Raw genomic sequence first — 26,843 nt, 5'->3', positions numbered from 1 at the left:
CAGCAGGGCAGGGCTAGTGACTTTCATGGGTTGCCACCCTGTCCAAGACATAGCCAGCACCCTAAGCCAAGAAATACATCAACTTCCTGGAACTCAAAGCCCTTGTCCCAACTGTCTCAGCCTTCTGAGCACATGCAAGGCCATCCTGATTAGCAAATAGGAGTTTGCCCCGGGCTTTGTAGATAGGGGAGAGAGGTGTGGCCATGGGGCCCAGATAGTCTAGGTTTGTTCTGTCCCCAGCCTAGCCTGTACTTCAGAGATTTTTTTTCTTTAAGAATTTGGCAAGTGCTCCGGTCATTTAGATTATTTTAACATCTGAACATTTTTCTTAGACTTGTGTAGTTTGTCCAGGGTTGGCTTGAGCTGGTCACCCATATTCTTACACATCGCAGACGAGCCACCCCACGTAACCAAGCATCAAGGAGGTGTCACTGTAGCCATCAAGTGCCACCTTGGCCATCCGCGTAGGTCTCACCTTCTCCGTGGGTCCCAGAGTTCTCCTCTGAAGCTGGGATGCTGGCCTTCCTCTTCTCTTCCCTCTCTTCTTTGCTGGCTCCCTGGACCTGGAGAGAGGTTCCTTAATCTGTTGTTTCTGGCTTTACATAGCATTGTCTCTTATCTCTTCTGGGACTCTCCTCCTCTCCCCAGAGGGACTTCTGCCCCCTCCAAGATACCCTGCCTCTTTGGCTTTGCACTGGGCCCTCTGGGAAGGAAAGATCCACACATACAGCACCCCAGGCCTCCCCAAACACCCCAGCCAATGTGTCACAGTCAGTCTCGGGCATACCGACTCCCACCGTCACTCTGCTTTTTCTGAAGTTCTAATAATGACGGGGAGGGATTTCGTAAAGTTTCTTTCAAAGACTGTCTTGTACTTTTCCACCCTCCAAGTTCTAGGAGCCCCTTTGGCCTAATGGAACCCAAAACAAACAGTAGCTCTTGTTACTCAGCTTAATGACCAGACATTCTCAATACTGAAACCATTTACGTCCAACATCGGAGGATAGCCATTTTCAAGGCCATGTCTTTCAGCCCCTTACCTTTTTACAATATGTATTTTATACATTTGAGAGAGAATGGGCGGGCCAGGGCCTCCAGCCACTGCACACTCCAGACGCGTGCGCCCTTGTGCACCTGCCAGCCCCTTACCTTTAAATCCACCCTCTTGTGCTGGAGAGATGACTTAGCGGTTAAGCACTTGCCTGTGAAGCCTAAGGTCCCAGGTTCGAGGCTCTATTCCCCAGGACCCATGTTAGCCAGATGCATAAGGGGACGCACGCATCTGGAGTTCGTTTGCAGTGGCTGGAGGCCCTGGTGCGCCCATTTTCTTTCTCTCTCTCTCACTCTCAAATAAATAAATAAATAATTGGCCCTCTTCTTCCCTATTTGGTAGGCTACTCGGCCTTTCATTTTTCTGATTTTTTTCTTTTTTCTATCTTGCATCTAATAGAAGAAAGTGGGTTTGTTTATTTAAGAGAGAGAGTGGGTACATCAAAGCCTCTCGCCACCGCTGCAGATGAACTTCAAACACAAGCACCACGTTGTGTCTCTGGCTGTGGGTACTACGTCTTGAACCTTAGCAGGCAGGCTCTGCACGCAAGTGCCTGTAACTACTGAGCCATCTTCTCAGCCCCACTGTTCTAGAAATTTTAAATTCGAGACACTTTAGCTTTACATTATATGTAGATTAATATAATTCACTTTATTTATTTGAAGATCTTACAGTTTTCAGAAAGAAAAAGAGGGGCTGTTATTTTCCAAAATTTCTTACTGATAAAATTTATTTATTGTTTTGGTTTTTTTTTTTCTATTTTTTGAGGCAGGGTCTCGCTCTAGCCTAGGCTGTGATAAAATTTATTATTAAATAGAATATCAAAGTGAACTCTGTCTAATCTATTTTTCTTTTGAAGTGGTAGGGATTAAACCCAGGGCCTCAAGTATGTTAGGCAAATGTTATATCATGGGAGCTACACCCCAGTCTCCTGCTAATTTTAAAAATGAATAAAGACAAGGGAAGTTGTCTGCTGTGTTGTGTGCTTTTTAGAGCTAGGTATGAACTTGGGACGTCAGGCAGGCTGGGCGAGTGCTCTACGCCAAGATATATCCTGTTCCGCTTGCTTTGAACATGTTCAGGTCTTCCTTAGGTATCTGCAAGTTCAGATAAGTGACGATGATCTAGAAGGATGTTTAATTTAGACATCTTTGAAAACTGAATTGTAATTTTATTTGAGAGAGAGGGAGAGAAAATGGGTGCATCTTCTACAGCTACAAACAAACTCCAGATGTACATACCACTTTGTGCATCTAGTTTTATGTGGGTGCTGGGGCATAGGACCCAGGCTGCCAGCCTTGACAAGCGAATGCCTTTGGATCCATCTCTCTAGCCTTGCCTAGGAAATTTTAGCAGAGTTGGAAGATTCCTACTCTATTGTCTCTGGGTGACCATCCTAATACAAAAGTGTGTTGAGTGTAGAGTATGTTCATGTTTTTGTGGAAGGATCTGTAATTTTCAAGAAGCGTTGTGCCCAGGAATCCTGGCACAGTACTGGGTTGTATTGGCACCCCTAGTGTTTCCTGGTTCCTGAGCTGTCCTGTGAGTTGCTCCTAGACCTAAAGAACTTCTCAGGAGAGTAATACAGAGATGGAGACTGAACAGGGCAACGCGAGCAGAATTGTGTCCGGGCATCACTGGGAACCTACTTATGATGGCAAAGGGTGGCAGAGTTTTCTCATCCCACACACACCAGTCCTGCCCAAAGTGCTCCTACTCAGGAGCTGTTTGGAAGACGCCGGAAGCACTATGACATGCTTAGACAGCTTGTCTGCAGAACCCCGGGAAGAGGATGCATGTGAGAAAATGCGGCGAGCGCTGCTTCTTGCCAAGTGCGTCTGCTTGCTGCTGGGGACGGAACCAGGGTCTGCGCGTGGTAGCAGGCGTTCTGTCAGTGAGCCCTGTGCTGCTGGAGATGGAACCAGGCTCTGTCGCTGAGCTCTGTGCTGCTGGGGACGGAACCAGGCTCTGTCGCTGAGCTCTGCCAGATTCCACTTCTTGGGCTTGTCACCTTGCCTCAAGGACACTGTTCAGAGGCCGAGGTGAATGGGTTGGGCTGCGTAGCTCTGGGACATGCTACATTCCAGCTTCCCAGACCGTGTTAAGGATCTCCCAGATCAGGGTTTTGGAACTCCAGAGTAGACTTTTCTCAATCCCTGAAGGGCCTGTGTACTTAGCATGCTCTATGCTCCTGCACGGAGAAAGGTATACATTCCGCCCTATTCGACATGTGTTGGATTCCCCCCACATATGCTTACTTGGGAAAAGGTGGAATAACCTCTACTTTAAGGCACTGTTAGATTCAGCAGCTTTTCTTCAGCACTTTTTTCCGCCTGTTTCTGATAATACTGAGTGCATGTTCCTCTTCCTCCTTCCTCTAAGCTGGAGGCTCATCAGTTGTACTTGTTTTTGCTTTTGGGGGTGCTGGGGATAGAACTCAGGGCTTCACTAATGCTAGGCAGGTCTGTGCCCTCGGGCTGCACCCCAACTCAGCAGCTGGTCTGGAGCTCCACCTGGAGCCAGCTGTCTGTGCTGCTCCTGTGGCCCTCTGCATTGGTGGAGCAGACTTCCATGGGCGCAGGGCGACGCTGTCTGTAAAGGAACCCTAAGCTCTAGTTATTCTTGTGCAAACAAGACGCGGGACAGTCCCCTTGTCCTGGGGGTGTTGAGTAGAGGGATTATACAGGAACATAACCCCTTAATCTCACCTTCTTTCATTTTTGCAGGTTGTTCCAACTCTGTGCTTCAGAAGTGGTGGCTTTGAGGTGTGACCCTGCCCCCATTTTGGGCCCAGTCAATGTCAGCTCCTCAGTAAGGAGGACAGCGTGATAACAGGAAAAAAACAGGTCAGTTAGCCTTTATAGAGTTTTCCTTGAGTCACAATAATGAATGTTGAGTCTTCGTGTGTTCCCCTTTCCCATCCTGCTCTCTTTGAATTGTCTTGCCTTCTCCCCAGGGTCACATGCCCCCTCCGGGCCCCCACCCATCCACCCCAGGCTCAGGGCAAAATCCATTGACAAGTGGATCTGCTGAGCCTGCTGTGGGGTGAGAGTCTCAGGATGCCCCACCAAAAGCAGCACCTCAGGACCCTCTCTTGCTTCTCCCTTCCTCCCCACCCCCAGATCCAGACTATGGTTTCAAACTAGATTAGAAACCACGTGTGGTGGTGCACACCTTTAATCCCAGCACCTGGGAGGCAGAGGGTAGGAGGATTGCAGTGACTTCAAAGCCACCCTGAGACTATATAGTGAACTCTGGGTCAGCCTGGGCTAGAGCAAGACCCTACCTTTAAAAACCAAAAAAGGAGCTGGGTGTGGTGGTGCACGCCTATAATCCCAGCACTTGGGAGGCAGAGGTAGGAGGATCACCATGAGTTCGAGGGAGACTACATAGTGAATTCCAGGTCAGCCTGAGCTTGAGTGAGACCCTACCTTGGAAAACAAAAACAAAACGAAAAAGGGGTGTGGCTGGAAGAATGGCTTAGCAGTTAAAGCACTTGCCTCCAGAGCCTAAGGACTCTGGTTCAATTCCCCAGGACCCACGTAAACCACATGCACAAGGTGGCCCATGTGTCTGGAGTTTGTTTGCAGCAGCTGGAGGCCCTGGTATGTCCATTCAATCTTTCTCTCTTTCTGACTGTTTCTCCCAAAATAAATAAAAATATAAAAAATATATATATATAAAGGGCTGGGTAGATGGCTTAACGGTTAAGGCACTTTCCTGCAAAGAAGCCAAAGGTCTGAGGTTCAATTCCCCAGGACCCACATAAGGTAGATGCACAAGGTGGCACATGGGTCGGGAGTTTGTCTGCAGTGGCTGGAGGCCCTGCCAGGCCTATTCTCTCTCTATATCTGCCTCTTCCCTTTCCTCTCTTTCTCCCCCTCTCTCTCAAATAATTAAATAAATTAATTCAATAAAATGTTTTGTTTTTTTTTTTAAGATAAAACAAAAGAGCCAGGTATAGTCATGCTTTGCCAGGCATGGTAGCACATGCCTTTAATCCCAGCACTCAGGAGGCAGAGGTAGGAGGGTCTACCTTAAGTTCGAGGCCACCCTGAGACTACAGAGTGAATTTCCAGGTCAGCATGGGCTAGAGTGAGACCCTAGCTTGAAAAACCAAGATTAGCCTTAATATAAGAATGAATGGGGTTTTTTTCCATCTTCTAAGATTATGTGTTTTGTTAACCAACCTCTTTCCATTCTGCCTTGTTCCATAATCACTGAAGAGAATCCTATATAAGACTCAAGAACAAATTAGAGTAAGGTCTTTTTAAAAAAACATTTAGCTGGTTATGGTGGCACATGCCTTTAATCCCAGCACTCAGGAGGCAGAGGGAGGAGGATTGCCATGAGTTCAAGGCTACCCTGAGAATAGAGTGAATTCCAGGTTAGCCTCCACTAGATTGAGAACCTACCTCGAAGAACCAAAAAAATAAATAATAAATACGTATTCATTTATTTATATATTTGAGAGAGCAGAGAGAGAGAGAGAGAGAGAGAGAGTGTGTGTTTGTGCGTGCATGCATGCATGCCAGGGTCTCCAGCCACTGCACATGAACTCCAGATGCATGTGCCACACTGTGCATCTGGCTTACATGGGTCCTGGGAAATCAAACCCGAGTCCATTGGCTTTGTAGGCGAGCTCCTTACCCGCCAAGCCATCTTTCCAGTTCCAGGGTAAGATCTTGCGCTAGCTCCCAGAGGCACGTTATCCGTCTCTGGAATCATCCAGTGATCCTTTTCTTTTCATGTTTTTTATTTTTTTTAACAAATGCAGATTTTATTTATTTATTTGTTTATTTTTATTTATTTGAGAGCGACAGAGAAAGAGAGAATGGGTACTCCAGGGCCTCCAGCCACTGCAAATGAATTCCAGACGTATATGCCCCCTTGTGCTTCTGGCTAACGTAGGTCCTGGGGAATGGAGCCTCGAACCGGGGTCCTTAAAGGGCTTCATAGGCAGGTGCTTAACCGCTAAGACATCTCTCCAGCCCGATCCTTTTCTTTCTAAATCATGTACCCTAAAGTTCCATTTTGTTAATTGTGCTTTCTGATCAGAAATGAGAAAGGTCTCTTTAAAAAAAAAAATACAGTTAGCACTTAAAATTGGAAAAGGAAGTAAATGTGTGGGGTCTTAGTGTCATCAGTGGGTAGTGTCATGTTTTACACCTTATCCCCAAGGAGGAAATAAATTTAGTCAATGTCTTCCTGTCCAGACAGAATGGGAAATGTGTTTGCAAGACTCCTCTCCTTTCCAAGTGGGATAACTTAATCCCTGGCAAATTTCAGTCCTTGTGCTGGTTAGCTATAGGTAGTCTGATCTGACATTCTGTATTTTAATTAGTTTGCACGATGTCTATGGTATCATATTGACTGGGGGGGAGGAACCTCACTAGTAGTTTGGCTTGTTAAGTGAGTGTGTATTTGTCAGTCTACCTATTGGTGCCGTATGTGGTATCATATACCCTTGTCATCTTATCGTTCAGGAGGTCGAGACCAGGGCCAAGGTTAGTATGGGGCTCCATGAGTGGACCCAGTCTCAAAGAAGAAAAGTAGTGATGAGATTAACAAATCTCATAAACTGAGTATAAAATGCTAGAAAGGTCGCCTTTTTTACTGATATAACTGAATTATGGTAGGTTACTAGTCAGTTATTGTATACTTTTCTATACATTAAAATTATGAGGGAGGCCTGGGGAAATGGCTTAGCGGTTAAGGCGCTTGCCTGCAAAGTCAAAGGACTTCGGTTAAATTCCCCAGACCCACATAAGTCAGATGCACAAAGGGGCTCATGCGTGGAGAGTTCGTTCGCAGTAGCTGAAGCCCCTGGTGCACCCATTTTTCCTCTCTCTCCCTCTGTTTGTGTGCTTCTATCTCTCTCTCTCTCTCAAATAAATAAATAAAAATGAAATAGTAAAGAAATTATGAAGAAGACACAAAGAGGTAAATTCAGTACTTGAAGGTGTCCATTTATGAACCAAATAATTACACACTGGGTGGTTACTGGTGTCGCAGGAACTGGTGATGCTTTTGTTAGCGATCTGTTAATAGGCGTGTGTGTACACTTGTATGTTACCCCTTTCTGCATGTGTCCCCACCCAAGAAGTCACCCAAAGAAAGTTAAAAACAGTACACGTGAAGCACAGTTTAATAAATTTAAATGATCTGCTGGCATGGGAACACTTGCAAGAGTTCAGGGTCTCTACCATGACTTTCATTTCGGCAGGGGAAGTTGTGGACGATGCGCCTGGCTCGGAGTCCTGCGCAGTATGTAGCTCCATAGTTGGACCTTTCCCTACCGCTTAGGAGGAAACTACTTGATTCATGCTTTTGGAGTAGCTGTTCACCATTGTCTTAATTTGTTTGCTGCGGGCGTAACAGAGTGTGTGACACCAGGCCCTGACGCCGCAAGGAAAAGAAGCTCACTGGACTCACAGCTGAGCAGGCTGGGAAGGCCCGCAGCCCCGCGAGGTGTCCTGTGGCGCAGGTCGCCCCTCTGCCGCTGTGCAGCCCCGCATTCCTCTTACAAAGCCTAACCTTGCCGCGGGGTCCCGCTCAAGAGCTCTTCTGGACCCAGGCACTGCCTAAGGGCTCCTCCTCCACATGCCGTTCATCTGTAGGAATTTGAGGTTAACGTTTCATTTCTTGTTTCCTTCCTCTCTTCGAGGCAGTCCCACTGTGTTGTCCCAGAACTCGCCCTGTAGGCCAGGGTAGCCTGTGCTTCGCCAGACCTGCGTGCCTCTGCCCCCTGAGCTCTGGTGAGGGCACGGCACGCTGGCACACATGCCTCGGTCCCAGCGCTCAGGAGAGACACGGCAAAGCCTGACAGCCTGTGAGTGAGGCCCATTTTTCTCCCTTCGTGGGTAGTGGTGCTGGGCACGAAACCCAAGGCCCCATGCATATGAAGCAAGCTCCCTACCTTTGAGCTGCGCCCTAGCCCAGCCGCACATCTATTGACAGGGAAAGTTCTAATTCAAAGATTCTCTTCGGCCCTTCAGGAGGGATTTTTATCTTGGGAGGAGCTACTTAGCTGGGAGGAGTGTTGCTTAGTGAAGTTCTGTCCTGGCCCTCTCCTGCTCTGCTGCTGGAAGGCTGTGTGTCCGTAGCTGTTCTGGGTGGACTGTTCACCATATGCTAGGTCACATCCTCCTAAAGTTGGTGCAGGAAGCAAAATTAGGTTCTTCCTTAATGTTTTAAAGTGTCTTCTTTACAACTAAGATTGTGACTTCAGTCTTAGATCGCTGCTATGGAGCTCTTCATTAACCTGCTGCAGGGTAACAGGGTATCAACACAGACCAGATAAAGGAAGCATTTTACCTCTGCTCTTCAAAGAGATCAGGAATGAGTACGTCCTGGAGAAGTCAAGTTCCATGTGGCTGGGCTGTCGTTTTCCCTTTGGTCATTCTTTTCATATTACCAGGCCTCTTCTAGATCTAATATTATCTAGACTATGAGTCTCAGTAAATTCCTTAGCTGCTTTGTTTTGGGTCCCCTTTAGGGAAAGGCATAAGGTGGGTCAAGTGAGGGTTTGAGAGGAAATGGGGCACAGTATGAAAGAAAATTTGGTATATAAATAGAAGCCTAAGAAACTAAAACACTGAAAAACTGGGAAAGTGGGTTGCAGCTGTAGGGGCAGTGTTGAGACACCCCACAGAATCTGCATGGTTTTAAGAGTAAAAAAGGCTGGCTGTGGTGGCGTATACCTTCAATCCCAGCTCTGGGGTGCCAGAGGTAGAAGGATCACCTTGAGTAGCCAGTCTGGGGCTACAGAGTGAGACCCTACCTCAGACATAACTTTTTTTTTCTTAGGGTTTCTGGCCCAGGCTGACCTGGAATTCATTACGTAGCCTCAGGGTGGCGATCCTCCTACCTCTGCCTCCCAGTACTGGGATTAAAGGCGTGCACCACCACACCCGGCTCTTTATTTACTTGGGAATGGGGACAGTAGGGCTTTTTGCCAACCCAAGTGAAGTCTAGATGCATGTACCACGTTGCGCCTGACTTTATGGGGGTGCTAGGTAATTGAACCCCAGGCCAGCAGCTTCCCAAGGAAGCTGCTTTAGCCACTGAGACATCCATCTCTCCAGTGTGTGTTTTTGGATACAGTTGTCTGATTTTTTGTGTGTTTTTCAACTAGGATCTCTCTAGAGCGTAGACTGGCCTTGAACTCAAATCCTGCCTGCTTCCTGAATGCCAGGTTTATAGATATATGTGCCACCACTCCCACCTAAGACTGGATGTTTTTCTTGATGTATTCACTGATTGAATGCCCTTTCTTTCTCTTCCAGAGTCAAGGAGCAATACCAAGAGAAGAAAAAGGAAGTAAACACCAGAGTCATTTCCTACTCCAATGTGGATGATAGCTGCAGCTAGGGGAATTTCAGACTGTCAGCTGGTCTAGAAAATGGAGGTAATGGGAGGGAGCAGTATTTCTTTTCTACTTCCTGGGGTATAAATATGTTATCTAATTGTATGTATGTATGTATTTTGAGAGACAAAGAGAGAGAATGGGTGTGCCAGGGCCTCAAGCACTGCAGACTTTCACCAGTCGTGGGGTTAGCTTCTCCTGAGCCTCATAGAATGTGGCCCCCACTAAACGCAGTGTGTTACAGCAGTGGATCTAAGTGAAACCTGGAGTTTCTCCGCCTGTAGTTCTGAGCTGTAGAACATTTCTGTAGTTTTCTCGAAGGTGTTGGCCAATGGCACCTCTCTGTCTTATCAAAACACTGCTTACAGCATTAGAAAAGGGGAAAAAAGCCTCCCTCGGTGACTGCATGACTGCATACTGCTGGAGACATGCTCTCAGAAAACAAGCAAGTTAGGACTTAGTCTTTAGTGTGCCAAGACATCACTAGATGAATGCTTAAATCATTTTGGAGCTGGATATGGTGACACACGTCTGTAATGCCAACACTTGGGTGGCAGAGGCAGGAAGATCAGAATTGAGAGTTCAAGGCCAGCCTGATCTACATAGTGAGACTGTGTCTCAAAAAAAGAAAAAAGCAAACTTACTTGGGGCACCATCATGACTGTGAGCGTGAACTAGAAGGGGTGCTGGGATTTTTTTTTTTTTAAACCTTATTTATAATCTATGGTCAGCAACACCTGGCTATGACAAACCTAAATTTTCTCATGATCACATCAGGAATTTCTGGTTTACAGTTCTATGGCAGAGGCTTCTTAGAAGCATAAAACTTTGTCCCAATGACGTCCAGTTCACCCATTGGCTTGGAAGGCTCAGACCTGTCTTCCATCAACACCATGATGTCAGCTGTAATGAGCGTAGGGAACATTGCTGAAAATGGTGGGAGCCCCCAGGGCATCAAGTCCCCCACGAAGCCTCCAGGACCCAATCGGATTGGCAGAAGGAACCAGGTAAGCATTTATGGGCTGGGTGGTGGCAACCATTGGATTTGGTCATGGGAGATTGCTGAGAGAAGTTCCCCAGCTTCCTCAGAGGAAACTGTGGGTGCATTCTGAATTAAAGACATACCCAGGGAACAAAGTTTTCATAACTGATTATCAGTTTCCTTTCATGGAGGAAAAACGTTTTCCCACGGTGTCAGTGTCAAGGAATTCTTTGCCCCGTGATTTGATTTAAACAGAAGCTCTCTTTATATTACCGTCCAGAAGCAGACCTGACTGCCACCGCTGCGATGTGGTTTCTTCCCTTATTTCACAGCTGGTTGATTGAGCTTTCTAAGCCCCTTGATTTTTTGGTATCTTCAGATTAGGAGCAGATAAGTTCTGCTTGTGCAAGGCTGCTGCTCAGCGTTACAGTTTTGAAAATGAGCAGGTTTTGGCTCCAGAGACTTGCTGAATTTTCTGTTGAATGTGGCTCAGTAGCGGAATCCATGTATGGTATGTGCAAGGCCGTAGGTTCAGTACCAGTATCAGAAAAATAAAAAGATTCACGGAGTTTACTTGAATGTTCAGCTCAAGAGAGGTGCCAGAAAACCCTGGTCTTCACTGGGAGCACAGGCGCTGTCTTTCTCAGTCAATGGACAGATGGCACTTTCCAGAAGCCGTTGCTGTCACTAGAGCTTCGTGTTCAGCTCAGGAAGGAGGTGGGAGGGAGGGAGTGGCAAATAATTCTCAGCTCTTCTCTGAGTCTCTACTACGAATGGCCTCATGCTTAGTTTCTTGTACGAGGTCGGGCTTGTCTAGGAACCCAGGGTGGACATGCATGTCGCTGCATGCACCTTGCTCAAGGCTGAGGACCAGTCAGAGTTCAGTGATGTTTTTAAGGCTCGAGTACTGATGCCTCTCTCTTTCTTTTCTCCCTTGCCTCCGTGTGCCTGTCTCCTATGGGCGCCTGAGAAAATGCTCAGCCTGTGTGACTGTGGCCTGAGTCGAGAAGGAGCCCTGGCTCTGACAAGAACAGGTTTACTTCCGTTCTCATGTGCCTGTCCATCTCTCGCGTACTCTCTCTCTGTCTCTCCATCCATCTGTCCGTCTGTCCGTCTGTCCATCCATCCACCCACCCATCCAACAGTGTACCTAGCTTTTACTTCCAGCTAGCTGCTTCACCAGCTTTCAAGCATTTGGGACTGAAAAGAAAGATAAGTCATTGTCCCTTGTGTTCTCTGTTCTACCAGGAACGAGTGGAGGGTAGACAACCCAGGCAGAGCTGGCCCCAGTCCGGGCTCAGGTTCTTTCCCAGCTGTTCGGGGGCGGTAGATAGGGCCACAGAAGACCCCGTGGCACCTTCCACCCCGCATGCGGAGTGCAGATTTCGCCTGGGAGTGAGGACGGAGACAAATATGCCATGTACTGGGCCACTTGTGACCCGCCTGCTTTCCCTCCAGGGATCGGCCACCTGGCTGTGTTTCGGGAAAGGAAATCTGGGCCCGAGGCGGCCTGCTAAAGGCAGCGGCTCATGGTAGCAAGCCAAGTGCACTGGGTAGGGAGTGGGGAAGAAGGAAGCACGCTCCGTGCCCAGGACTGGACGGGGCCAGCAGAGGGAGAGAACCTGGGAAAGCCCTGTCCTGCAGGTACCCAGTTCCAGGACAGATTAGCTGCAGCCAGATGCTGTCAAGAGTGCCAGAGTTTTTCATTATGGAATGGCTACTTAGCACATCAACTGCTAATTTTATCTTTCAGCTCAGGAAGTACGCCCCTTGCAGCAGCATGGCTATAATGCCTCGTCTCACAGCCCCCTGCTGGGCTCTTCCAGCACCACGGTGCTTTCTTTCTCTATGTAGTTTGCTTCAAAGTGAGTAAGTCAGAGCCCACAGACCTCTTCACTCCAGCCGCCTTGGGTTTTGCAGACCTGTATTATGGGCTACATGGTGCCCTTGCCAGCCTTGGGCTTGGCAGCGGTTAATGATCAACCCTAGAGTCAACATCAGTCAGCCCCTTGAGCCTGTGCTTGGTCTCCTTCAAGGTGAATACAAGATGGAGGTTTTTTGTTGTGGTTGGTTGGCTATTTGGTGGGGCTTTTCTTTTTTTTTTTTTTTTTTAAATTAATTAATTTGAGAGCGACAGACACAGAGAGAAAGACAGATAGAGGGAGAGAGAGAGAATGGGCGCGCCAGGGCTTCCAGCCTCTACAAACGAACTCCAGACGCATGCGCCCCCTTGTGCATCTGGCTAACGTGGGACCTGGGGAACTGAGCCTCGAACCGGGGTCCTTAGGCTTCACAGGCAAGCGCTTAACCGCTAAGCCATCTCTCCAGCCCTTCTTGTTGTTTTTGAGACAAGGTCTCATTGTATTGCCCAGGCTGGCACAAGCTTCTGGGCTCAAGCAGCCTTCCTGCCTCAGCCATTGAGTAGCTGGAACTATAGGCCGAAGCCACTGTGTTGGGATGAGGCTTGGCTTTTGTAATATGTAATGCTCTGGTTGTTCTATCTTTTCATTTTTTTTTTCTTGGTTTTTTGAGGTAAGGTCTCGCTGTAGCCCAGGCAGACCTGGAATTCACTTTGTAATCTCAGAGTGTCCTTGAACTCAGAACGATCCTCCTATATCAGACTCTGGAGGGCTGGAATTAAAGGCATATATACCACCATGCCTGGTTCTCTTTTAAATTTTTAAAAATTAAATAGCATTGTTAATAAAAAATGAGATTAAAAGTGTTCCTAAGTTTTGACTCACCAATGTGAGACACCTTCTGATATTTATACCTTTTAGGAGAACTAGAAGTATATGGGTAACTAGATGAAACTAGATTGATTTATTTGTTTCTGGGACTAAATTGTAACTTCCTTAGAATTTTTTTTTTCAAGGTAGGGTTTCCCTCTAGCCCACGCTGACCTGGCATTACTACGTAGTCTCGGGCTAGCCTTGAACTCACTGTGATCCTCCTACCTCAGCCTCCCGAGTGCTGAGAGAGTGCGCCACCACACTCAGCTTAAATTTCTTAGAATTTGAAAGTGAGAAAATGTGTTGCTAGATTGCCTGTTCCGGCCACGTCCACAGGGAAGGAGAGGGTGGCAGTGCTCGGTGACACCCATTCTGAAGAGTAGAGAGAGACACACAGCCACAAACCAGACATCACATTCACTCCACCCATCCGGTTTATGGTGCCATTTGCTTTTATAGTCTTTAGGATGACTTTTATTTTCATCACCTTTCATGAACAACCAACCACAAGAGTGTTTCCTTTCTGTGCCTTGGGGTTCATCCTTCTTTGGGGTCAGATGTCGTGTAGCATTGTGGTTTTGAATGTGCACTGGCGGGCAGCTGCCTGTGCTGGGCCTGTGTCTACTTCCTAATTGCGCTCTCTGTGCCGCGAGGTGCTTGCTCCTCTGTGCCCTGACGTGTCCTCACGCAGAAGGTGGGATCCCTAACAGTGGGCGTCTCCACATAGCCATGGGGGAAATCCCCAAGATCTGCTGGTGCTATGTATTCATTTCTTACCATAGAGTAAGTGCTCAATAATTGATGTTAATAGCAAAAGAATAGAAACTCACTCAAATAAGTGCAGAATGCACCCAGGAAATGGCAGCCCTCTCCGGTCCTTAGAGAGACTCCCTCCCGCCCTCCCTGGCCTGTCGCTTCCTCAGCACTCACATCACACCCCTCCGGCGTTCTTTCTTTGACCTCGCTGCCATGTGACTTCCGGCTCCAGCTGCATATGAATTTTTTGTTCTTTCCTTTTTTTTTTTTTCCCTCCCAAGGTAGGGTCTCACTCTAGCTCAAACTGACCTGGAATTCACTATGTATTCTCAGGGTGGCCTCAAACTCATGGCAATCCTCCTACCTCTGCCTCCCCAGTGCTGGGATTAAAGGTGTGCGCCGCCACTCCCGGCTGTATATGAATTTTCAATGGGACTGCTCATGATCACCTGATTTAGTGATTTAGTTGTCTCTAAACCCATGTGCCTGACAGTGAGAGCTTATGAGGCAAACAGTGTCTGGGGTTCCCCATGATTCTTATCCAACATGTTGAGAGTCCAGTAGAGACATCAGTGTTTCACAGAGCTCCCTATATGATCCTGCTCTTTAGAAACACAATGATAGCAATCTCTTAGCTTCCTAAATCCTACACGAGCTGTCCAAGCCTGGATTCAGCTAGTTTGGGGAACAGAGAAAGGGAGCCGTGGTGCCTAGGTTCTAGAAGGGCAAGAAGGTGTTAATGTGTGTTGCAGTCAGGATAGCATTGCTGGCAGAAATCACCCAACCAAGAGCGGCTTTTGGAAAAAAAAAGAGGTGGGGGGGTATTTTGGCTTATAGACTCAAGGGGATGCTCCATTATGTCAGGGGAAAATGGTGGCCTGAGCAGAAGGTGGACATCACCCCCTGTCCAACATAATAAGGTGGACAATAGCAACAGGAGTGTGCCAAACACTGGCATGGGGAAAGTGGCTATAAATCCATAATGGGTTTTCAATGGGACTGCTCATGGTCACCTGACTTAGTGGTTTAAAACCCATGTGCCCAACCTCAACAGTATGCTAACTTCAGGAGGCTTTAATTTCCAATTGTCATCAGCTGGGGAGACTAGCATTCAGAATACCTGAGTTTAAGGAGGACACCTGAATCAAACCACCACTTTCTGCCCCTGGCCCCCATAAACTGATAACCATTCGTGATGTAAAATGCAATGCATTCAGTTCAACTTAAAAAACGCCATAGTTTTTATCAATCTTAATGATGTTCAAACATCTTCATAGTCCACTGAGCCATAATACCAAAAAAAATCCCCCCCCCAAATAACCCATAGTGGCACAGAATAAACATTCACACTGCAAAAGATGGCATTGGGCATAGCAAAGAAATATTCAACCAATACAAAATTTAAACTGGACAAACATCATACTCTTTAGCTCCAAGTCCAGCAACTCTAGTCAGTGACAAGATTGCATGTCTGATAATTCTAACCAGCAACACGTCTCTGGAGTTCCACTTCCAGCCCTCCAGCTAGGCTACTCACAGTCCTGGAAAAATTCATCTGGGGCCAGCAGCTTTCCTTAGCAGCCATCTTGTGGTCCCGGCATCTCCGCCTCAATCCACGGTTCATCCTCACAGCTCTGTCAGGTCTCCATGCAGGCATCTAGCAAATTTGCTTCACACTGCCCATGGCCGTTTCCAAAACACAAGACCGTGTTGCAAATTCAGTGACTCTCTTTTCTGCATTTCTTATACTCCATAATACCAGGTGGGGTGCCAGTTTGTTAATCCCAGGGGGAATAAAGCAGACTTTGAAGAACCAGACACTGCTTGAGCACTCAGTCCCCTTCAGAAGAATATATATTCTTCCTGTTGCCCCAGTGCAGGTCAGCTGGCCCAATCTCAAAGGTTGTATCTAATTTCAGTTGAGTGGGTAGAAGTTTTAGCCCAAAGATTTAATTTTTTATATGCCATATCCCTCCCCTCACATCACTTTCTTATTTCTATGCAAAGCAACACGTTCTCAATACATGGCCATAACAGCAAGCTTCTCACACACACTGCTAGCCCAGTCTCCAAGATGGACCAGAATAGTCCATCAAGTTGTACTTACAGCACGGCATCTATCTCTTGGGCCAAGGTTTCAAATCCTTCCACATTCCTCTTGAAAATCAGCTCCAAAAGGCCAAAGCCACACAGTCAGGTGCCTAGCAGCAACCCCACTCTTGGTACAAACTTAACTGTTGCAGTCGGGTTTGCATTGCTGGCAGAAATCACCCAACCAAGAGTAACTTTGGGGGTGGGGGTATTTTGGCTTATAGACTCAAGGGGAAGCTCAGTCATGGAAGGGGAAAATGATGCCATGAGCAGAGGATGGACATCACAAGCTGGCCAACATAAGGTGGATAATTGCAACAGGAGAGAGTGCCAGACACTGGCATGGGGAAACTGGCTATAACACCCATAAGCCTACCCCCAACAATACACCACCTCCAGGAGGCTTTAATTTCCAATTGCCATCAGCTAGGGAGACTAGTATTCAGAACACATAAGTTTATGGGGGACACCTGAATCAAACCACCACAGTGAGCATGTCCTGGTGACTCTTCATGAGTTATTTGGAAGGAGATTAACAAAGGGTTAGTGATAGAGGTTCCCCCTCTTTTCTCGAGGTAGAGTCTCACTCTAGCTTTTTATTTATTTGACAGAGAGAGAGAGAATGGACACGCCAGGGCTTCCAGCCACTGCAAATGAACTCCAGACCCATGCGCCCCCTTGTGTACCTGGCTAACGTGGGTCCTGGGGAATCAAACCTGGGTCTTCTGGCTTTGCAGGCAAACACCTTAACCGCTAAGCCATCCCTCCAGCCCTAGGTTGGCCTTTTTTAAAATTTTTTATTTTTATTTATTTGACAGAGTAAGAGAGAGAGAGAGAGAGAGAATGGGCACGTCAGGGCCTCCAGCCACTGCAAACGAACTCCAGATGCATGTGCCCCCTTGTGCATCTGGCTGATGTGGGTCCTGGGGAATCGAACCTGGGTTCTTTGGCTTTGCAGACAAATGCCTTAACTGCTAAGCCATCCCTCCAGCCCTGGCCTTTGTTTTTTAAAGAAAAAGAAAAATGAATTGCTTGAAGGAAGCCTGTCCTATATATTGTAAAGGAACATGACATTATCCACCTGACTGAAGAATAAGCTGCATTTTTGTTACCCCATGTGGAAGCCTTCATTTTGGGGTGTCATTCTTACCAGTTCTGATAGGAGCAGAATTGTTCTCATGCTTCACCTATAAACACTCTCAAGATGCTCACTCTGTGGACAAAGGAGCCGTGTCATTCCCACTGGGTGCCATTGGTGGGGCACCAAGGACTTCTTTCTCTATATTGATAGGGTGTTTATCTGATGAGGACTTGATTACTTCTCCTGTGTTCCTGAGGAAGCTTGGGACCTAGTAGAAAAGAGTGAGGGGTGCTGGGTATGGTGGGACATGTATGTAATCCCATTCCTTGGGTGTCAGAGACAGGAAGATCAGGAGTTCAAGGCAAGCCAACCTGCACTGCATGAGATAAACAAAAGAAAATCGGGCCTGGAACCTAGAAACTTGGAGAGGAATACATTACTTTCTTACCTGAGTAATGGGCGACTTGATACTTATATTTTCACCATTACTGACAGTTACTTAAATGGTGCACGCAGTAAGAATGCTGGTCTTTATTGAACACTTACTCTGTGCCAGACACGGTTACTGTGCTTTATCTTCATTCCCTGGTGAGCACAGTGTGGCTGATTAATATTATTTGTCCATTTCCAAGCAAGGAAGCAGAGGACAGATGGGGAAGTGACCTGCTCAGGTGACTAGACAGGCTCTGGTGCCGTCCAGTGATCTTAGCACGCAGAGCCGGCGCTTAGTCACAGGAGCTTATTCTAGAAAGAGTAGGCACCAGTTCACTGTGATTTGAAATCCACCCTCTGTTTTGATCTCTCTTTAGGAAACGAAAGAGGAGAAGTCTTCCTACAACTGTCCCCTGTGTGAGAAGATCTGCACAACCCAGCACCAGTTGACGATGCACATCCGCCAGGTTAGTTGCTGCTTCTGTATTTGATTTTAAGTTATTTGTCATTCCTGCAGAAAGTACGATGGCTTGTTAAGACTGAGGTCTAGTGAATTGTGAAATTAATATTTTAGTAATGCTGGGGGTAATGTTTAGCACTCTTGAAATGATTTTATTAATTTACTTATTTGACAGAAAGGGGGGAGAGAATGGGTGTGCCAGGGCCTCCAGCTGCTGCAAACGAACTCCAGACACGTGTGCCATCTTGTGCATCTGGCTTACGTGGGTCCTGGGGAATCGAACCTGGGTCCTCTGGCTTTGCAGGAAAGTGACTTCACTGCTAAGCCATCCCTCCAGCCCATTGAAATGATTTTTTATGGGCTCATGTTATTGACAGAGTCCAGATCAACATGACTTCAGTTTTCAAATTCAGTAAACATCTAGTTGGTCATTTATATTCTCAGAAGACATTTTTTGGTGTGTGTGCATGTGTGTGTGTTTGTAGGCAGGTGGGCACATTTTGTGTGCAGTTGTGTGTACATGTGTGCACGTGCTTACGGAGACTGCAAGTGGACATTCGGTGTCTTCTTGGTCACTGTGCCTTTCCCTCGGGGGTCTCATGCTGAGCCTTGAGCTCACCGGCTGGCTGGACAAGGTAGCCAGCCATCACCTGTCTCCAGCACTCCAGCACTGGGGCTACAGGCATGCACCATTGTGCCTGGGGTCTTGCATGGTTGCTGGGCTCTGCACTCAGGTCTGCACGTTTGTGTGGCAAGCCCAGCCCCAGAAAGCATTTGATCGTATGTGACTTACCAGTGTGAACTGAAGCCTTTATGATGGAGTGAGGTTGTAGATGTCAATCCCTATTATTGTTATTGTTATTACTTTAGATTTTTTGAGGTAGGGTTTCACTCCAGCTCAGGCTGACCTATAATTGACTATGTGGTCTCAGGGTGGCCTTGAACTCCTGGCGATCCCCCTACCTCAGCCTCCCAAGTGCTGTACTTAAAGGCTGTGCCACCGCGCCTGGACTGTGATTCTTTTTTAAGTGAGTGGTCCGGTCGCGGTAGTGGCGGATGCAGTCTCAGCGTGGAGCTCGCTCTGCCTTGCTGCTCACTGTGTAGCCCATGCTGGCCTCAAACTCCCGCAAGTTTTCTGTTTCAGCATTTCCTAGTGCTAGGGTCATGCCTTGTGTTTTGTTTGTATTTTTTGTTTGTTTGTTTTTTCGAGGTAGGGTCTCACTCTGGCCCAGGCTGACCTGGAATTCACTGTGTAGTCTCAGGCTGGCCTTGAACTCACAGCAATCCTCCTACCTCTGCCTCCAGAGTGCTGGGATCAAAGGCGTGTACCACCACGCCCCACTTTTTATTTATTTATTTATTTTTGGTTCTTCCTCTTCTTTATTGATATAAATTCACATCATACAGCTAGGAATTTCTTGGCCTTGGGATCTTTTTTCCTTTATTACAAGATTTATCCTTTCTCCTCTCCTGGCATTGCTGATTCATGACAGATGCTGGTGAGCAGAGCACAGTGAAGGATGGATGGTGGTTAAAGTGGTAACATGCTACTGAGCAGTAGCATTACACTACTCGGGAAGTCAGTCAACACCAGTCGAGGCGGGTTCTGGTTCTCTTTCTCTGATTGCTGGACTAAGTCATCACACTGGAACAAGGATGTCGCCTCTCCATTGAGATTCAGTTTCACATATGGCTGTATAGTTTAGAGTCCTTCTGCCAATAGCAGTTAATATGTGTCCAGTTAATCCACAGACCTGCAAAGATTTCACCTCTGAGTTTAACATGGGGATGCAAGAGGATCCATTAACCTGTTTCTGGTACCTTTTGACTCTAGAAGATTCTTAAAAAGAAAAGGAAAGGGTCTGGAGAGATTGCTTAGCAGTTAAGCACTTGCCTTTGATGCCTAAGGACCCTGGTTCGAGGCTCAATTCCCCAGGACCACATGAACCAGATGCACAACAGGGCACACGTGTCTGGATTTTGTTTGCAGTGGCTGAAGGCCCTGGTGCGCGCATTCTCTCCCTCTTTCTCTCTCTCTGCCTCTTTTTCTCTCTCGCATGCACACACTCTCAAATAAATAAATAAAAATAAACAAAAAAAAAATGAAAGAAAGAAAGGAAAGGAAAAAGCCGAGCCTCTTCCTTGGTTGCAAACACCAAGCCTGCGTTTGCTGACGCGTCTTCTCACATGACCATTGCTCTGGTTGCTTCTGCAGCACAACACGGACACCGGAGGAGCTGACCACTCATGCAGCATCTGCGGCAAGTCCCTGAGCTCAGCCAGCTCCCTGGATCGCCACATGCTGGTGCACTCTGGCGAGAGGCCGTACAAGTGCACTGTGTGTGGCCAGTCTTTTACCACCAATGGGAACATGCACAGGTGGGTGAGGTATCCTTTGCCTGGGTAACTGGTTCGTACCACTGAGCCACTGGAGTCTTGGCTGGAGCCTCAGAGTTCTCAAGCTTTGTTCCCCATAACGAAAGCTTTGTCTGTCTGTTCACACCATCTCGGGGTGTCAGAGGTGCCAGGTTGCAAAGGACTGCGGGTTGATGCCCCAGGACCCACGTAAGCCAGATGCACAGGTGGCACATGCATCTGAAGTCCATCTGTAATCCTAGCACTTAGGAGGTTATGACGGAGTGTTGAGAGTACCAGGTCAGCCTGTGATGCGTGTACCAGCAATTTTTTTTTAAAGAGAAGGAAACTGGGCTGGCCAGGTGGCTTAGCAGTTAAGGTGCTTGCCTGCACACAACCTAAGGACCCAGGTTCAATTCTCGAGGACCCACATAAGCCAGATGGCACATTCTTCTGAAGTTCCTTTGCAGCGGTTCGAGGCCCTGGTATGCCCATTCCTTCTCTCTTTCTCTGTCTCTCTCTCAAATAAATTTTAAAAGTTTTTTTTTTTTTTTTAAATAGGGCTGGAGGGATGGCTTAGCGGTTAAGGCATTTGCTACAAAGCCAAAGAACCCAGGTTTGATTGCCCAGGACCCATGTTAGCCAGATCTCTCTCTTTCTCTCTCTCTTCCTCCCCTCCTCTCTCTGTCAAATAAATAAAAGTAAAATATTTTTTAAAAAGAATTGTCTTTCAAAAAAAATTTTTTTAAATAAAAGATTTAACTTCTTCTTTTATGCTGGACATTCAACCCATGTCCTAGTTAGCTGGATTGGGATGAGTATTAGGAGGTGATGAAATTAGCACAGAGTTCTGACACATAGTAAGCACTCAATAGATGTTACCTATCACTACTAGCATTATGATGTAATGTCTGGGTAATGCTGCATTAATCTAAAGCTGGTGGGTTTCATTCTAAACTTCTAGAAGTATTATATCTTATAACATCATGAAAGACCTGAACATTTTTAAAAGAATTTTAAACCCTCACCCCATTTAAATTTTAATCTTACTGGTCATCTTCTCTTCAGTGTCTTTGGGTACAAAGAAGGAACTGAATGGGTATGTGTTTTAACTATTCATTTACTTGAATGCATCAGCCATTTTGAGTGTCACTGTTTTTCTTATGCTATTTGTATTGTAGCTTATTTCTATTTTACCACCATTGGCCAACTGGTAGCATTGTGGCTTCTCCTGAAGCATACTCCCTTTTGCTAAACGCACCCACACTAAAACATCCTCTGCACATTCCATATTCCCCTTCCCCATTTGATCTAGAGGTATTCGCTGGGAGGGAGGCCATCCTCTTGTGCTAAACAGAGCTCTACACAGGCAGAAAGCGTTGTGCATCCCCTTACACTTTTTTGGCCCAGACCATTGGGTGGCTTATGATTCTCTCTTTTTTTGGAGGGGGGAGTGGGTTTATTTTGGCTTATAGACTGGAGGGGAACTCCATGATGGCAGGGGAAAACATTGGCATGGGCAGAAGGTGGACATCACCTCCTGGCCCATATCAGATGGACGAGAGCAACAGGAGAGTGTGCCAAACACTGGCGAGAAGAAGCTTGTCGTAACACCCATAAGCCCGCCCCCAACAAAACCACCTCCAGGAGGCTTTAATTTCCAAATTGCCATCAGCTGGGGACCTAATAGTTAGAACAAGAACACCTAAGTTTATGGGGGACACCTGAATCAAACCACTACATCCCACCCCTGGCCTCCATAAGCTGATAACTATACATGATGTGAAATGTACTACATTCATCCAACTTTAAAAGTCTCCATAACTTTTTTTTTTTTTTTTTTTTTTTTTTTTTACCAATTCCAATGATGTTCAAACATCCCCATAGTTTTTTAACTGAGCCCTTATACCAAAGTGGGGGAAAAATCCAAGCTGGGCATGGTGGCACATGCCTTTAATCCCAGCACTTGGGAGGCAGAAGTAGGAGGATTGCCACAGAGTGTACAGAGTGAATTTTAGGTCAACCTTGGCTATATTGAGCCCCTACCTCAGAAAACCAAGAAAAAAGAAATCCAAAAAACCCATAATTGCACAGAATAAATGTTCACACTGCAAAAGATAGCAATGGGCATAGCAAAGAAATATTCAACCAATATAAGAGTTAAACAGGGTAGACATCAAACATTGTAGCTTAGGAGTCTTCTTTTAAATTAGTTAATTAATCCCCTGGGGTTGGGGAGCATGCTGTGTGCATGTGGCAGTCAGAGGACTGGGTGGAGTCTTGCTTTTTCTGCCTTCTCTTTCCTCTGCAGATGAATCTCCTGTCTCTACAGGCATGTTGGGATTATAAATGCTTGTACCAGTGTGTGGCTAGCTTTATATAGATGCTGGGGAGTTGAAATTGTGTCGCCAGGCTGAGCGAACAAGTGCCTGTAACCTCTCTGAGCCATCTCCGCAGCCTGTTGTGATCCTTGGCTAGACAGCTCTGGGCCTCGGCCCAGCCACTGCTGGTTTAGAAGTCTCCCTTTCAAGATAATGGCTTTGTGATTCATAAGCATATCATGAACACCTATAAAGGGCATAGTCCATCTGTGACAAGGCAAGTCTCTGGCAGTGCCTCTTAAATAACCATCAGTGAAGCTGTCCTCTCCCCACGTTCACACACTATAAAGTACTGTGCGTTTATTCTGTTTTTTTTATATCTTTACTCAGATATAATCCATATGTCAAGCATTTCATTCAGTGAGTTTTCAGTTGCTTCTTTTTTTGCCAAATAGTAGCTAATTATGTACATATACCATATTTTATTTATCGTTTCATGAGCTGGTAGATATTGAGCTGTTTTGCCCCTTGCTGTTATTAATAACAGCTGTGAACAGCCTTACACAGACCTTGGTGTGGTCTGACTTTTTTTTTTTTTTTCTTCTTCTTCCAGGTAGGGTCTCACTCTAGCCTAGGCTGACCTGGAATTCACTATGGAGTCTCAGGGTGGCCTCTATCTAACTCTCAGTGATCCTCCTATTTCTGCCTCCCAAGCGCTGGGATTAAAGTTGTGCATCACCACGCCCGGCTGGTCTGACATTTTTACCCCTCTGGTGATGGGAAGCAGAATTGCTGAGCTGTGGGGACGCCATACTTCCGTTCTGAGGAAGCACCCAGTCGCCCCCGAGAGGCCACACTGCGTAAACTCCAGCAGCGCAGGCCCCGCTGCCTCTGCCTGCTTCCTTGCCAACTCCCGTTACTTCTGATTGGCGTTGCAGCCACCCCACCCGTGTGATGCAGATCCTTATGAGCTTCATAGTTTGGCTTAGTACAGTTATGTTTAAATGAATTAATAAATGTGCATAGCATAAGGAACGGATCAAGATTCAGTCTTTTTCACTATTTGCTGAAGACTTCCTCCACTGAATTACTTTGCCACCCTTGTCAAAATTCAGTGACTCAGAAATATCATGGTTTGTTATTCTATGCTTACTTCTGCCACATCCAGTCATGCAGCTGTCCTAATACCATTGCCACACTGTACTGATTCCTGTACCTTCTTGTTGTTGCTTTTTTTTTAATTAAAAATTTTTATTAACATTTTCCATGATTATAAAATATATCCCATGGTAATTCCCTCCCTCCTTGTTGTTGCTTTTTGAGGTAAGGTCTTGCTCTGGCTCAGGCTGACCTAGAATTCACTATGTAGGCTCAGGCTGGCCTCGAACTCACAGCACTCCTCCTACCTCTGCCTCCCAAGTGCTAGGGCATTTTTGTCATGTTTCTTTCCCTGTTAAGTATAATGTCAGTTGTGGGTTTTGCATAAATAATAATTACCAGTTGAAGGAAGCTATTCCTAGCCAGCATAGTACTTTTATTATGAAAGAATACTGGATTTTGTTAAATGATTTTGTTTTTCTTATTGGTTGGGTTGTTTTGTCAGTTGTATTCTAGTCTAGTCTGCAGGCTAAGCTAACCCCTTTCCCAGAATAAATCATGTTAGATCATAGTGTATGATCATTTCAAATGTTGATGAATTTGGTTTACTAGTATTTTGTTAAAACGGGGTTTGTAGCTGTATTCATAACAGGTATGGTTTGTAGTTGTGGATTTTTTGATGTCAGAAGTATAAACCTTCATAAAATGAGCTAAGAAGTATTCCCTTCTCTTTTCTAGAAACATTTCTGACAAGTTAGTTTTCTTCAGTGTTTGGTAGGATTCACTAGTAAAGCCACTGAGCTAATTATTTATTTGTATGCAGAGAGGAGTGGGAAGGAGGGAGAGGGAGAGAGAATGAGCATGCCAAGGCCTCTTCCCACCGCACATGGATTCCAGATGCAAGCATCACTTTGTGCATCTGGCTTTACATGAGTACTGGGAAATTGAACCAGAGTCTTCAGGCTTTACAAGCAAGCACCTTTACCCACTGAGCCATCTCTCCAGCCCTACATAAATTTTTCTGTGTTATGTTTTCATTCATTTCAGTGCACTTTTATAATTTTTTTCTGTGAACATGTAGTAGTGTTTAATTCTTATGGATTTGTGACTACCCAGATTTCCTTTTGTATTGATATCTAGTCTCATGCATTATAGTCTGGGAACATACTTTGCATAGTTGCAACCCTATCAGATGGTCTACCTTGGCTTGTTTTGTCACCTAACAAACGGCCTGTCCTGAAGCCTATTCCACGTCTGTGTAAGAAGTGCACTTGTCTCGCTGTTGCTTGGCAGGGTTGGTTAATAGCTCTGTCATAAGTCCCACTTCCTTGTGGACAGCCATTCCTCTTGATGTGTTCCCCCTGGGAGGCTTGTACAGTTACCCGTTTTGTAGAAGAAAGGATTGATGTCACATACACCGTAGAGAGATTAAACTGTCTGCCCTAGAGACTGCTTTTTTTTCTTTTAAATATTTTATTTATTTAAGAGGGCTCAGATAGAAAGAGAGTAGGTGGGCCAGGGCCTCTAGCCACTCAAAACAAACTCCAGATGCGTGTGCCACCTTGTGCTTCTGGCCTACATGGATGCTAGGGAATCAAACCTGGGTCCTTAGGCTTTGCAGGCAAGTGCCTTAGCCACTAAGCCGTCTCCAACCCAAGACTGTGCTTTTAACTAATTTGATAGTGCTTTCCTGTGTCTGTTTACATGAGAAAAAGGGGTCTTTCCTCATTCTTAATACAATCCCGTGTTGGTGTAGAGAATATTATTTTCATTGTTAATTAAGCTCTCTCTTCTAACTAGCCTGGTTCGCTGAGTTTAAAATATCTTTGGAGGCAACCATCTTAACAAAAGTTTACTACTTGATGTTTGTTTGGATGTACTTAAATAGGGTTAGAAGTGGTTTTGAGTTTTTATAGTACAGATCTGGTATTATGCTGAAATGCATTTCTCAGGTAGGAGTACCGTGTGTTGATGGTATGACATGTGGTGTACGCATGTGCGTGTGCAGGTGCACATGCTCCATGCTCTGAGTGTAGGGGCCAGAGAACCTCAGATGGCCTCTCACTGCTCATCTCTTTCCTTGAGACAGCGTCTCTTCCTCAACCCTGAGCAGTGCTCCAGTCTCTACCCCTGCAGATTAGGGGTACAGAGGTCGACGGCTACACCCAGCCTCTGTGTGAGCTTGGCGTTTTCTGGCCAGAGAGGCCCTCGTGCTTAAGTGGCACATGCTTTTACCCTCTGTAGATATCTTCTCAGGGGGACAAGCTAGATCATTCGGCAAGGTGCTTGCTTTACAAGCATGAGGACCTAAGTTCAATTCATAGTTTAAAAAAAAAAGCAAGCCAGGCACAAGTTTGTAATTGGGGCCCTGAGGGGAGGGAGGCAGAGGCTTATCTCTGTGGCGTGCCAGCCAGTCCAGCCTGCTTGGCAAGTTTCAGGCTATTGAGAGACCCTGCCTCAAAAAATGATAGGTTGGGAGGCAGAGGGAGAAGGATCGCCTTAAATTCGGGGCCACCCTGAGACTACATAGTGAATTCCAGGTCAGCCTGAATTAGAGTGAGACCCTATCTTGGGAGAGGGAGGAAAAAAAAAGGTAGATAGGGCCAGGTGTGGTAGTTCACACCTTTAATCCCAGTCCCCTAGAGGCAGAGGTAAAGGATTGCTATCTGTTCAAGGCCACCCTTAGACTACACAGTGAATTCCAGGACAGCCTGGGCTAGAGTGAGACCCTACCTCTAACCCACCCCCCACCCCCCCACAAAAAAGGTGGATAGGACCTGGTGAATGACGCCCATACACAGTTGTCCTGTAGCATGCACAAAAATAACTTTTAATTAATTTTTTTTTAAGGTAGGGTCTTCAAGTCGTCCAGGATGACCTGGTATTTGCACTGTAGTCTCAGGCTGACCTTGAACTCACTGCCGTCCTCCTACCTCTGCCTCCCAGTGCTGGTACTAAAGCTGTGGGCCACCTTGCCTCGCTTCCCTTAATTTTTTGAACCTACACCTAATGCCTTTGAAACCCTTTCCCACACATTTTTCACTTGAGTCCAAGTTCTATGTGCCAGTGAGTAGACATGCCTCACTGGAAAGTTGCCGTGTAGTTAGAGCTCACAG

General features: G+C 46.3%; 1 protein-coding gene across 6 annotated transcripts in view; it reads left to right on the top strand.

The window, feature by feature from the left end:
• The window catches only part of Rreb1 (ras responsive element binding protein 1), a 159,209-nt gene that overhangs the window by 67,047 nt on the left and 65,319 nt on the right, over window positions 1–26,843 (top strand). For all 6 annotated transcript variants that reach the window (XM_045136425.1, XM_045136424.1, XM_045136428.1 and 3 more), the window contains 5 exons: window positions 3,778–3,897; window positions 9,340–9,461; window positions 10,214–10,426; window positions 17,871–17,960; window positions 20,169–20,332. In XM_045136425.1, the coding sequence (XP_044992360.1) occupies window positions 10,256–10,426; window positions 17,871–17,960; window positions 20,169–20,332 (425 nt within the window). In that variant the 5' untranslated portion in view covers window positions 3,778–3,897; window positions 9,340–9,461; window positions 10,214–10,255. The remainder of the gene's footprint in view (window positions 1–3,777; window positions 3,898–9,339; window positions 9,462–10,213; window positions 10,427–17,870; window positions 17,961–20,168; window positions 20,333–26,843) is intronic.

Source organism: Jaculus jaculus, chromosome 17, assembly GCF_020740685.1.
Source record: "Jaculus jaculus isolate mJacJac1 chromosome 17, mJacJac1.mat.Y.cur, whole genome shotgun sequence".
Classification (NCBI taxonomy): domain Eukaryota; kingdom Metazoa; phylum Chordata; class Mammalia; order Rodentia; family Dipodidae; genus Jaculus; species Jaculus jaculus.
This window is presented reverse-complemented; position numbering and strand designations above follow the sequence as displayed.